This window comes from Excalfactoria chinensis, chromosome Z (genome assembly GCF_039878825.1).
Source record: "Excalfactoria chinensis isolate bCotChi1 chromosome Z, bCotChi1.hap2, whole genome shotgun sequence".
NCBI lineage: Eukaryota > Metazoa > Chordata > Aves > Galliformes > Phasianidae > Excalfactoria > Excalfactoria chinensis.
In genome coordinates, this window is record NC_092857.1 from 10,254,286 (window position 1) to 10,267,712 (window position 13,427).

The following is a 13,427-nucleotide window of genomic DNA, read 5'->3' on the forward strand; positions in this document are numbered from 1 at the left end:
TAATGTGGGATTTTATTATATTATTATTATTATTATTTGTAAAACAACTTGCTCAGACTTTACTAACCAAACTAACAAACTTACCTTTTCTGGCTGGTGGAACTTTCAGCATGATCAAGGCTCTAAATTAAGTTCAGAAAGAAGTGGAACTCCAAAAAAACGCAAAGCCCCACCTCCTCCTATCAGTCCTATGCAGGTAAAGAAAAGACCGATCTTGAGATACTTTTAGGGGATGAAGAGTGTTTTAACCATTATGTGAATAATGTGGGCTGAATTTGCTATGTCACTCTTACTGCATATACCTTCTTATTGTGAGTGCTTCTCCTGACATTAAGATGAAGACATGTGTTGGTTAGGTTGACTGAGAAAATTGCTCGCAATGTTGAATGGTCTGGAATACAACAGTACAAGTTTTACTGTACAGGTGCTTCTTCCATCCGTAGTTAAAGGTCTTGTGGTTTTGTAGAGTTGCAGAAGTGAATGATTTTATATTTTTTACATCTATGTACACATAGAGCCACATTTTTATATGCATATTTACGAAGGACAGTAAAATACTGAAACATATTTATATGGTATCAAAATACAGCTTTACATTTAGGTTTAGAGTAAATCTCTATCTGTTACAACAGCTACTCTGGAAAAGCTATACTGGCTCAGAAGAGCACTGAATAATTAAATCTGCTCTTTGAAACTTACCCAGAGTTTTAAGAGTTTTCTTGAATGCAAGGAAAAGTGTTCATGCACACGTGTATTTCTACATGTAGCACATGTTGGAGGGTAATTGCTATAAATGCATGCATATACTTACTTATATAAAATCTTTTACAGCTTAGTGATTTGTCCTCTCCACGCTCATCAACTTCAACTCCTATGACTGGAAAAGGACAGGCCTTCTTTGCTGACCAAGTATGCAAGATACCAAAGTTCTTTGTTCTTACTAAGTATGGGGGAAGAAAGTGTATTACCTTAATAATTTATCTTGTTGACTGCAGAATGTCCATGAATTAATTAGCTAAGTTTTCGGAAGAGAAAGAATCCAAATCTACAAGGGCTGTTTTGAAGGTAATGCCTTCTACTTATTTCTGTGGAAACAACAACAGTAACAAAAAGCACGGTATACGGATTCTCATCTACAAAACAGTTTTTCAACACAGTCACCACCATTACCTGTGTGTCTGCCAGCCGTGAACAAGCACCTGCATGCCCCACTCGTAAAAGTCTGCACCAGTGGATGTGACCCGCTGTCACTGAGCCCACTGCTGCAGCGTGCCACCCACCACCTCACTGTGCTCACATCCACTGTTTGGGCTCTAAACGTTTATGTGCCAATGAATGTCAGTGCGTACCACTTTTTTCCTTATGGAAGAATTCAGTGACACACCTTTTCTGCACCCACACTTTCATGACATCATCAGTCAACATAAGAAATGGGAGGCATTACTTTCAGAGCAATCCTCATATTTCCATGTAATTTTACAGAGCAGATGTGGATTACTTCAGTGTTTACTGAATATGTAAATAAAATAATTCATAAACTAGTGAAGTGCGTAGGAATATGGTTATGGAAGTATTAATGGTGTGAGAGCTCATTAGCTAATACCAGTGAGGTACACGAGATTATGTGATGCAAAAAGCAGAGGCGCATCACAGAAAGTCATCAGTCAAATACTAGAATGTGTGCTGTCTGATGTTCTTCTTGTTGTATTTACATACACTGCAGTATATTGCAGTCATTTATCTCAGGGTCGGCAGCTATTCAAACTATCTATGGGACAGCTGACCCAATGTCATTAATATTTAATGAATACTGTCCATCTGCCACAATTAAACAGGACCCCAGAAACAAAAGAAATCCCCTGTGACAGGTTTCTTCCAGCAAGATTTGTGGTTTCTGTATTTATCTTCTGTGAACTGTCCAACTGTTATCTGCTTTCTGTGAAAGTATTTTCTTTTGATGTCTCAGCAGGAAGACTTCAGCTCCTTGCTTCAAGAAAATAAAGACAGACTAAGTGACAGCACCACAGGTATATGATAAAGCTTAATTCTTATTTTCATATTTAATTAAGTGTTTCGAAGTTACATGGAAAGATTAAATCTGGTCAGAAATCCTCTGTGCCTTTCCACGTCAAATGTGGGCTCCAATAAGTGTTGGAGTTACATTCACATTCATAATTTCACTGCCACATCCCCACAGGTACTTCCTGCTTGTACTGGTTCACCTCACGCATTTTGGGGGAGATGTCCATTTGTTCACTGCACTTAATGGCCATGGAAACAAACTGTTAAATTTGAAGTGCGGAGTAACCGTCTGTCTCTGGGATCAGTGCAGCCTTTAAAAGTTTTTGATCTTTTTTTTGTTTCACTCCAAAGGTGCTGATAGTTTGTTGGATGTGAGTTCTGAAACTGAACAGCAAGATCTGCTCATGCTGATGCAAGCAAAAATCGCTTCTTTGACATTACACAATAAGGAACTCGAGGACAAATTACAGGTAGGGTATTTTGTGCTATTGTAATGCTCTGCCAGTCTCTTAGCAGAAAAAAGAGCTCCTCACCAATTCAAAGAGATGTGCTGTGAAGGTGAAAAGAGCTTGTGGTGGTAAGGTCATGGAAGTGCTCTGCTCTGGAAGGATTAGAATTAGCGTTTTTATCTTCTCACTTTTACCTTTGTTTACTACATTAATTGCATTCTAAAATACACTGATAAGAATCGTGTTAGCAGAATTCTAATTTGTGTAGCTTTATTAGTCTGTGGAGATCAATACAGACTTTCAGAAGAGGCTATTAATTACTGCCTTTGCCATCCATCACTGTAGATGGTTAAATGGGACCAGCTAAGATTCCTTCTGTTGTGTTTTAATTACCCGCTCTGTAGGGTGCAGCAAGAATTCCTTGCTTACTGTGTTATAAAAAAAGGGAAAACAAAAAGAACAGCCTGTATTTGTTTTAATCATGCATTTGTTTGGATTTATTTTTGCACAGGAAAGAACACCTAAAGATGTGGATTCTACTATAGATTCTTATCATTCAACCCAAAGAGAGTTTGATCAAACAGCAGATAGGCAAAGCAAGTTCTCAGCTCAGGAGCTGAAGTCTACCTTAAATGCCACCCAGTCTCAAGAAAAGTTGACAGGCCCCAGTGAAATAAAAATAAAGTACCTCCAGGAGGATTTAAAGGACGCACAGAGGAAACTGGAGAATTCTGAAACCAAAAGAAAGCATTTAGAAGCTCAGGTCCAGTCTAGAGTCCCAGAAGCAGCATACTTAAATAACACAGACATCTCAGAAAATGGCTCTGATCCTAGCCTGAAAACCCAAGAAACTCAAAACAAGCATGACGAGGCAGCGAAAGAGGTTTTAAATGTACAGAAGCAAGTGAAACTGGGTCTTGTTTCCTCTGAAAGTGAAGAAGCTTGTTCTGAGCTGAGTAAGTTGAAGGTTACATGTGAAGAAGTTGAAATGCTTAGGCAAGAACTGAAGAGAGCCTTGGAGGAAGCTGAAAGACAAAAAGAGAAAGTGAGAGAGCTACAGAAAAAGTTCGAAGAAAGAGAGCAGAATGTTACAAGCAAATTGACTGTGGAAGAATGTGAGGAATTAAAGAATTCATACTGTTCAGTTATTGATAACATTAATCAGGAGAAAGCACTGTTGATTGAGAGGTACAAAGAAGGGCAAGAGGAAATTAAAAGGCTGCAGGACAAGCTGACAAATCAGACACATTTAGAGTCTAGTGCTGAATCCGGAGAAATGAAAGATGCAATGCACAGAATGATAGATGAGCTCAACAGGCAACTTAGTGAATTGTCCCAGCTGTACAAAGAAGCGCAAGCAGAGCTTGAAGATTACAGGAAAAGAAAGACTCTAGATGATGTAGCTGCAGACTACATACCTAGAGATGAGCATGAGAGTTTGATGGAAGTAGCAAATTCTTTGAAATACAAAGCAGAGAATGAGTTACTAGAAATGAAAACCCAGTACGTAAAAGTATTAGATGAAGCAGAAGAACTAAAACAGCTGTTAGACACTCAGAAACAAAACTCATTGCCAATTGCTGAACACCAGCAGGTGATGAACGCACTTAGAAATACTGTAAAGGAAATGGAAGAAGAAATAAATGAGCTCAAAGAGTTACTTACCAACAAGGAAAGTGAAGTAAGAAATCTACAGAAGGAATTATTAGAAGAAAAAGCTGCAATTAATGAAGCAATGGTACCCAGGGCTGCATATGAAAAGCTCCAGTCTTCATTAGAAGGTGAAGTTAGTGTTTTGTCATCGAAACTGAAGGATGTGATCAAAGAGAAGGAAAATGTGTCCTTAGATGTTTTGCAACTGAGAAATGAAGTTTTGCATTTGAAAGAAGAGAAAGAAGGTATGCATAATCTGCTGGAAGCAAAGGAACGGGAGGTGAGTGGTCTTCACCAAAAGTATCGTCAAGCTCAAGAAGATCTTCTAGAAATGAAAAGATACTCTGAAAGCTCATCAAAGCTAGAAGAGGATAAAGATAAAAAGGTTAGTGATTGACTGCAGTGGTGGAGAAGGTACATGAATTCAGACTACAAAATATCACATGGGTCATGAGTTACCATAAACCCTGTCAGCGGTCACAGAGTGAAGAAAAAATCCCTACTTTGACAGTACTGCCCCTCAGATTTTAGCTAAAGGAGTTTTTCTTGGACATATTTTGACTTTATAGTTACCCTCCATCCCTGTAGAGATGCACATATTTCAATTCATGTCTTTGAAGTTCTCTTCAGATTAGGTTTGCAGTTTTCATGTAACTGAAGTCAAAGAAGTATAATGTGCAGCAAGAAGAGGTTTCTGAGGAGATGAGGAAACACAAGATAACAAAAAAACAGCAGAAATTAACTATTTTAAGTTTCCTGAATCCTGACTTGTATCAGGTTCTATCAACATGATGACTGTTTTTCCTTGCAACCACTGCATCTGTAAACATTTGTTTATGAAAAGATTTGTGTTTCGCAAGCTGTGGATAGCCTGTCTCTTTGCATGTTGCTGTCTTCTGTTTAAAAGCAACATCTGCTAAGGTGGTAAATACAGCCTTTGTAAATAATGCTCAGGTTCCAGGGCAGTACATACATTTTGAATGACTTCTGTGAGTGAAGCAGAGAAGTGTTATAATTCTTTGCTTACACAATGTCCTTGTTTGTCCACTGAGTTTTCGCCTTTCCCCAGCTCTTTCAGTTTATGTCCCAAATATCTGACAGAATAAGATTAATGAGAATATAGTGTGCATTTAAGCATGTAATGAAAACCTCTTTTCTGCCTTTCTAGATCAATGAAATGTCCAAGGAAGTCAGCAAATTAAAAGAAGCTTTGAACAGCCTTTCTCAGCTTTCATACTCAACCAGTGCCCCCAAAAGACAAAGCCAGCAGCTGGAGGCGTTACAGCAACAAGTGAAGCAGCTGCAAAACCAACTGACTGTAAGTGTGATAATTCCTAATCCCACCCTCACTCTCAGCTCTCTGTAGATGTGCACACCATTCTGAAATAACTGAAATCTTATTATTTTCATTTTTAAGCTAAAATAAGTTTGACTTCTTGGAAGGAAATAATCCCTGAAAGTGTGAAGCTTCAAATCAAGCGAGACCACATCTGTTTATAAGGAAGCACAGCTTGTTTTCTAAAATGCACAGAGAGTTTTAAGATTGTACTCATCTGTGCACACAAGGCCCAGCCCTCTAAGTCAGACTGAGGCATAACTACTATTTCTAAGAGCTTACCCATCCAAAGTAGCGTTATCATTCATTTTAGAGGAGATGAGAAGAAGGTATTCCTGGCTTTTCAGGAAGAAAAGCAGGCAGATGGAGGAATTAATGTGTCCATTAGTCCAGGAAAAAATAAAAGAAATCCCTTGCAGTGGGGAGTAATAATGAAGTAGATAGCTAGTAGGTAGATAGCATCCTATCACTGTAAAGGTCTGTGGGTGTCTCTTGTTCCAGTCAGGTCATGTCTGTAAAGAGCCTTCATTTCCTGTTGTTCAAGGGCCAGGAAAATGGTGTGAAGTGCTGATGCACAGTGTGTTAGGGGAGTGGGTAGGATTTAAAACAGGACAGAAGCATTTGTCCCTTCTCTTCCACTGGCTTTCCCAACAGCATCTGTCCAAACATTTATTTGGAAAGACCGCTTCTGGTATGTGTTAGTCTTATCATGACAAAGAAGGCTGGATTTCCCTGTTTGAACTTATAGTAGTTAACAGGATTTAATGGATTAAGACATTTGGAAGTATCTCTTTCCCCAGGAAGGCATTTGCTGACAGGAGGGTACTGACATTAGGAAAAGACTCCATCACAGCCAAGGGTTGGTTTGTCAGAATATTGTCATCTCTCCTCTGCTTTGTTTTCTGATAAACTTATAAACAGAGTACGTTCTCGTTTCACATCTTTACATCAGTGATTCTTAACACTGATACCATCTTACCACCTTCTGGTTGGTACAGTATGAGGCAGGTACGATGACAGCATTTCCGTGGACTGTCTCCCAGCAAATGATGTTTGGGGCAATTGTCAGCACAGAAGAGCTTTTGAGATGGTTTTCTACGCTCACATTAGATGATCACCTATATTTTTTGCATAGTTCCATACATCTGAGTGGGGATTTCTGAATTCAGCCATTCTGAATGCTCTGTGACTTTCTGCTTAACTATTTTCTAGGAAACAAAGAAACAACATCAGGAAACAGTGTCAGTTTACAGGATGCATCTTCTCTATGCTGTGCAGGTAAGGCTTGGTGTTGCTGGTTACGCCGTGTTGGTATTTTAGTGCCAGATGTTTCTGCCGTAGAACTATTAAGAACACTGCAGGCTATATTAAAGATGTACTGCCCCAAGCATTTGACTGCTTAAGCACAGATGTGTCACTGCTGTCTTTTGGGAAATTGATGTAATTACCTGAGAAATAGTTTGCAAATCGCTCTAAGGATCCATGAAATATTTCCATTCCATCATCTTTTCTTCTTTTCTTCCCTTGTCCAGGGTCAAATGGATGAAGATGTCCAGAAGGTGCTTAAACAAATTTTATCCATGTGCAAAAGCCAATCGCAGAAGAAGTAAACAAAAAAAGCAAATCTCCCCATTTCTATTAATGCTGTTATGGGTGTTTATCTAGATTTGCCTTAAAGTAAGACTTAAAATTGGCAATTTGCTGCTTTTTTGTTGTTGTGTTGTTTGCGAGGTGGATTTGTTTGTCTGTCTCTACTACTTTCCATGTGCATCTGAATTAGCAGTAACTAAACACATGCCTGCTTTTCATATCCAAAATGCAAGTATGTTCTTCAGACTTAGGCCACTCCATGTCATGTTTACTCTGAAAGTACTTTCTAGCTTCCTCCAAGAGGGAGGTTAATCTGGAGGCAAGCTCTCATGTCACCTGGATAATGGTGAAATTCTCCATAAGGACTCCTGCACTGTGTATAAGCTGCATCTTGTTAATGGGGATATTTTACTTGCTTGATGGTGCAGCACTTAGATTCCAGACATTTTGCCACATGCAGTCTCTGGCGGAGCAGAAGTGAGCCTTGCAGCAGCGAGCAGAAGTAGATCTTTATGGTGAACCAGAACATCCAACAGCTCTACTTAGTAACCTAATTTTATTTAAGACTAGCACACCGTAACGTGGCTGTCCCAACCCATCCAATGCACTGAGTACTCAAAAGTCCTACCATGCTTCATAATTTCCTTGAACTAAAACTATTCCGAAAGGTAAAATAAGTAGTTTATTGAAGTTGTCTGTACAAACAACTAATTATAATAGGTTTAGCTATCTATGCAAGCGTTGGCCGTGAAGCTCAGGAACAAAACCAGAACATATACTTTAGACAAGGGATTCTAGTGAACACAGGATGTTTACAGTGAATATTAATGCCTCGTACTTCCTAACCTCACTTTTGTAAAGATCTTCTCTTCAGTCTATTTTTATTGGCCCTCTAATTAATTTTTTTGTAACTAAACCATTTTTTCTACGTAATATTTGCATTAAGCTTATTAACAAATATTTTTAGGTAATTGTGTATTAGAATTTCTTTTTATACCCCCAAGTATTCAGTCATAGCGAAGCACAGAGAAGAGTTCTCAGTTTGAACAAGATCCATACAGAATAACCGACCTGTCTGTCAGCGTGGTCCAGAGCAGTGAGGTATAGAATGCAGTTCAGCCTGGTGTGGTAACAAGTAAATGATAGGCGGAGAACTCCAAAAGATTTCCTCAGAAACCCCTGTATGATGTTTCTAGAGGCCAGGGGCAGCAAGAATGCTTTTGTCAGCACTTCCAGATTTAGAAGTCAAATAAAAAGTGCCCAGTGTGGTTTCGTATGAAATGATGGAAGACATTTTCTAAGCACACCCTGCGTTTGAGGTGCCGTTTGACCGATCGTGCAGCTTCACTGTGCTGAGTGTTTTCTCCCTGCTAGTGGATGCATCTCTACTAGAGAAATCTCCAGAGCTGTATGACCTGTGGAGTTAATATAGAGTCATAACAGGACAAGAGCCAGCGGTGCCAGAGGCTGGCTGGGCTTATAGTGCACTTATATCAGGTAATTCTTAACCCTGGCAAAACTGAATTGGATTTTTAAAACAAATTAACAAGCAAAATGAGCTTTTACATCAGTTAGACCTTGGTGTTACTTTTCTTGGGTGGTTTAACTAGTGCCTGCTTGTTTTGGACAGTATTTTCTAGTTAGGTGGTTTGAAAATGCTCCAAAGAAATGTGAAAAGAATTTTGCTGCAGCACTTGAGAATGAACAGCGGAATTGTAAGCATGCTACTGCTGCAAAGCATACAACTCGGCGAACCATTTTGTAGGTTGCCTGGTGGGTTTTAGTCTTCTACCTTGTTTTGGTTTGTATATTTATTACAATTATCTTTGTGGAATACTGAAAATTATACACTACAGCATAGCAAGTTTCTTTACATGTAATTTACAAGAACTTTCCTTATGCAGCAAATAAACTATTTCCAATTTTTTTTCCATCCCGGTTCCTTTTGTGACTTCAGCTGCTTTTCTTTAATTAAGGGAAATTTTGCTACAGTCGCTGCTTTCCTGTAGTACGAATGTGTCCTATATTCTATGTGTAAATGATTGTCAGATGTACCCCCTGAATCTGTAACTTTGCAGCTAACTCTGAGCTGTTGGGTGGAGCAGAATCCACTCCAAGCCCTGTACAGACAGTTTGGCAGACCGTGCCTTGGGTCGATAGGCTCAGAGCTCTTTCTCACAGGCATATCCTGTTTAACTAATACAGTTCTTTTACCTATGTACAAAATCTCTCTACGCTTCTCAGTAGTGTATTTTCTTTGAACAAGGGTGCTGATAGACTGGTGTGCAGATTAAGTACGGTGAGATCACCTGGAGGGCCAGATTTTGAGTCATTTCACATTGTGTATTAATGATTTCATTTCTGATTGCTGCTGGATTCCTAAGATCACACCTCCTGGTGTGGGACAGGAGCAGGAGCAGCTCTGGTGCCTTCAGCTGCCTGTCACTGCTGGCAGCCCAGCAGCCGCACTGCGGGTCATCGTGCAGCGTGTTGAAGGAGCAGGTGGGAAAGCTCCTGCAGGAGCTGTGTGTTGGGCACAAAGCAGCAGCACAGACAGACGTGATGTAACCCAGCACAAATCCTGCAGACAAGCATAAAACTACTATTTTCCAAACAAATACGAACTGGTGTAAGGTTTGAAGCCAGGTCAGTGGCATAAATCCTCTGTGTGCTCTGGTTTTGATCTGCCACAGGGATCAGTAAAAGTGCTCTGCAAGCAACGGGTCCAGAGTTTGATTGCCTTGAAACTTTTCTTGGTCTTGTTCTCTCAATGTGGGTCAGCTCACGGCAGATCCTAGCAGAACACTTCATAGAAGTGAATGTCCCGGATAGTTTTCTTTTGCCTGCCCCCTCCCCTGTTTGAATCTGTCACCGATCCTGTTGGAAATAAGTAAGAGATACCAGCACAGACTGTAACTGCACTTTTTGTTTCTTCTCAGGACAGTCACAACTAAACTCTCTTTTTATGAAAATGATTGTTAATACCATTCTTAGAACTACACGCAGTGGTAAACTGCAGCTAAAAGGGATTCAGAGCCGTGATTTAATAAGCTTCCCCTGTTTGAGGACGTTTAACATGCAGTGCTTGTAACTGCAGAAAGCTCCTGCTGGCAGACTGTCGCTGGCAAGTGGAGCGCTTTGTCAGGTAGCTGTAAAGAGCCACGTTCTCCTGAGCTGTGATACCATGGGACCCAGTGATGGGATCCTGGAACAGCATCTCACTGACATCAGGTTTGCCCCTTTGTGGTCCAGGTTTGTGCATTTAGTGCTGGAAATGCCAAGTCCACGGTCCCAGCACTGGCTTCAGGAGAGCACAGCATGCCTGCGATACAGGGTGTCATTCCTGAAGCATTTTAAGGCAACACATCGTGGTTTACAGGCCTTTGGCTGCTCTGTCGGACCCGTTCGGTGAGTTTAACACGGATATTTACACAATCATCGATTTTTCAGTCCATGATTTTAAAACCTTGAATGCTGCTGTGTCCGGGTTCCTGGTGCTGGCCCTCCTCCTGTGCTTTCCGCCAGCCTGAAATGCTCAGACGGTTGGTAATGGCGCCTCCTACCAGAAGCTGGAGATTGGAAACAGGCACGGCTCGCTGACCTCATCGGCTCCAGGAGCTCTGCTGCTGGGAGCAGCGCTGTGGGCTGGTGCCTGACTGGCCGCGCTGGGAGGCGAGCAGCACCCACATCCACAGCTGTGCTGGGCCGCAGGCTGCTGCTGCCACGTGGCTGCTCTGCCCTTCGAGCTGAACCAAAGCGCTCCCCGGTGGTGGCTGGGCTTGCAGCCCGAGTGCTCCTCTTGCACGTCGTGCCCTACCACGGCAAGTGCCTTGCATGTGCCAAAGCCCGGTCCAAAAATGTTTGTCTGCTTTTGTATCCCTGAAGCACGAACAGCGCTGGATTAAGCTGCATTTTCCTAACAAAAACCATAGGGTAGAGACAAAGATAAAAGCAGCGTACCTTCACTGCTAAACTCCATTCAGCTGGAGAGCTGTGGGGACAGAAGGCGTGAAACACAGAGGTCTGGGCTGCCCTCAACCCCAGAAACAGCTCCTCTGGGTTTTAGCAGCATGGCTCCAAAAGCTCCAAAAGCAGCTGGACTTGGCACTACTGGCCAGACGGTGCAGGGCTGGGCATGACACAGCTGCAGGGATGCTGCAGCGCTGGGTGTCAGCTGGGAGGCTGCAGTGTGGGGAAGGCAGTGGGGTTGCCAATGTCCTTTAGAAGGGACAGGAGTGGATCCTGGAAGCCCTGCAGTAACAGACAGAGGCTGCAAGGCACCTGCAGTGGTTTTAAACCTGCTGGAGGGTATGGGAGTGAGTCTCTCTCTCTCCCTCTCCTTGTTGGCTCAGTGCTACCACCCAGGACTTCAGCTGCAGAGTGTCCTGGCATTAACCTGTGCCTGGCTGCCCCAAGGAGCGTGGCCATGGCTCAGCCACCACAGTAAGAGCCCAGGCTGTGTCAGGGCTCTTCCCACTGCCATCCTGCCTGGGTTTGGAGCAGCAGACTCTGCAGCTTGGCACACTGCGTCTTATCTCTGCAGCACCAGGGCATAGCCTGCATCAGGGAGAAGGGGCCTCCAACAGCACAGTCCAGCCCATCCCACAGGCAGCAATGGGCAGCACTGCTTGCCTGGAATCACTGGGGCACTCCTGGATTGTGGCTGCTTGCAAGGAATGCACTCCTCAGTGCTATGAAAAAGGTAAAAGCATCCTTAGCTCCTCCGGGACAGCTCCAGGTCAGTGCTTTCCTCTGTACAGGCAACCCAGCATTCTGCAATTGAGCTGCCAGCAGTGGAAACCACAACCTTGCAGCACCTGCTGCCTTCCCTGCCAGGGAGCATCAGCATGGGTGGGCACAGCCTGACCTGGGCCGTCAGCACAGACCCAGGGGGAGCACTAAATGTTCACTCCTCTGGTCTTGGACTACAGAGATTGTGTGCAAATTGTTAGAAGAAAACTATCTGCTTGGGAGCCTGCTGCTCTTCAAGCAAGCAGAAGTATTGCAGCATGCTGCTTCTGTTGTCTTATAAGAGCACTATAGTCTATTGGTACTTATGTAGTAAAATGACTTCTGCTTTCTGCTACCTTGCTCATTTTTGGACCAGCCCACTGTCCAATCTGAGCTGGGAGCAGGAGGCTGCTAAGTTCTTCATCAGGAGCTTTAACCAACCCAAGTGCAGCGTCCTGCACCTGGCCTTGTTGAACATCAGGTTCACATGGACTCACTTCTCCAGCCTGTCCAGCTCCCTCTGGGTGGCTTCTCTTCCAGTGTATTGACTGCACCGCTCAGCTTGGTGTCATCTGCAGACTCGCTGAGGGTGCATCGATGCCATCATCTGTGTCATCGATGAAGATGCTGAAGAGCACCGATCCCAAGACCAACCCCTGAGGGACAGCACTTGTGAGGGACCAGCCTCCACCCTGACACAGAACCACTGTCACAACCCTGTGGCTGCATCCATCCAGCTGATTCCTGGACACCAAACAGTCCATCCTTCAAATCCACACCTCTCCAATTTAGAGAGAACGATGTGGCGAGGGACCGTGTCAAAGGCTTTGCAAAAGCCCAAGATGACATCCATCGCCTTTTCCTGCCCACCAATGCCATCACTGTCACAGAAGGAGAATCATAGAACGGCTGGAAAATCCCCAGTGTAGCTTTCTTCATGGAGTCCTGTGCCAAAGCACTGTAGGATGGGGCAGTGAATGCAGAACTCGGATGGAGATGTGAGTCATCTGGAAGAGGAGGTTGTGCATATGCCGCCTTCCTCCCAAGTTGCACATTCACACAAATGAGACAACAATAATTAGGCCAAACCAGGACCTGTATCTCTTATGTCTCCTGGGGATGATGGCTTGCAAGGTTCTGCATTTCCTTAGGGATCCATAGGGATGGTGAGGAAATGCAGCACAGATAATAACGGAGCAGCACAACCCTGTCAGCATGCACTGCATCTGTGTTTCACTGTGAGCATTCTGGTGCCTGCAGGGGACAATACCAAAGGCAGTGAAGGGGGACAGAAGGCTCTAAAATGAATTCAGATGCTATCCCTGTGCATGCTCTAGGATTACAAGCTAGTGCAGCGTATGGTGGAATTTTGAGTGCTTAGGACTGCACACACAGGGCTGCAGCATGGAGTCAGACAAATGCATCCTCGTGACAAGGAGATGGGGCTGCTGCCAGCACCTCTGGGAGAGAAGGGATAGAACACTGTGACCACAGCGACTGCCACACTGTGGCTGCACACACCCGGCACAGGACACACATCCCAGCTGAGTATAACCTCAGCAGGTTTGCTGATGGCACCAAGCTGGGGGGGGCAGCTGATACAGCAGAAGGAAAGGATGCCATCCAGAGGGACCTTCATCAACCTA

General features: G+C 43.3%; 1 protein-coding gene across 7 annotated transcripts in view; it reads left to right on the forward strand.

Moving 5' to 3' along the window:
- Window positions 1-8,983, forward strand: part of RAI14 (retinoic acid induced 14) — a 92,649-nt gene extending 83,666 nt beyond the window's left edge. For 4 of the 7 annotated variants that reach the window (XM_072359891.1, XM_072359892.1, XM_072359893.1 and 1 more), the window contains 8 exons: window positions 110-196; window positions 832-909; window positions 1,967-2,027; window positions 2,374-2,492; window positions 2,983-4,509; window positions 5,293-5,442; window positions 6,673-6,738; window positions 6,993-8,983. In XM_072359891.1, the coding sequence (XP_072215992.1) occupies window positions 110-196; window positions 832-909; window positions 1,967-2,027; window positions 2,374-2,492; window positions 2,983-4,509; window positions 5,293-5,442; window positions 6,673-6,738; window positions 6,993-7,070 (2,166 nt within the window). In that variant the 3' untranslated portion in view covers window positions 7,071-8,983. The remainder of the gene's footprint in view (window positions 1-109; window positions 197-831; window positions 910-1,966; window positions 2,028-2,373; window positions 2,493-2,982; window positions 4,510-5,292; window positions 5,443-6,672; window positions 6,739-6,992) is intronic. The other 3 variants (XM_072359896.1, XM_072359897.1, XM_072359895.1) reach the window with 2 other exon arrangements.
- Window positions 8,984-13,427: the final 4,444 nt, after the last annotated feature.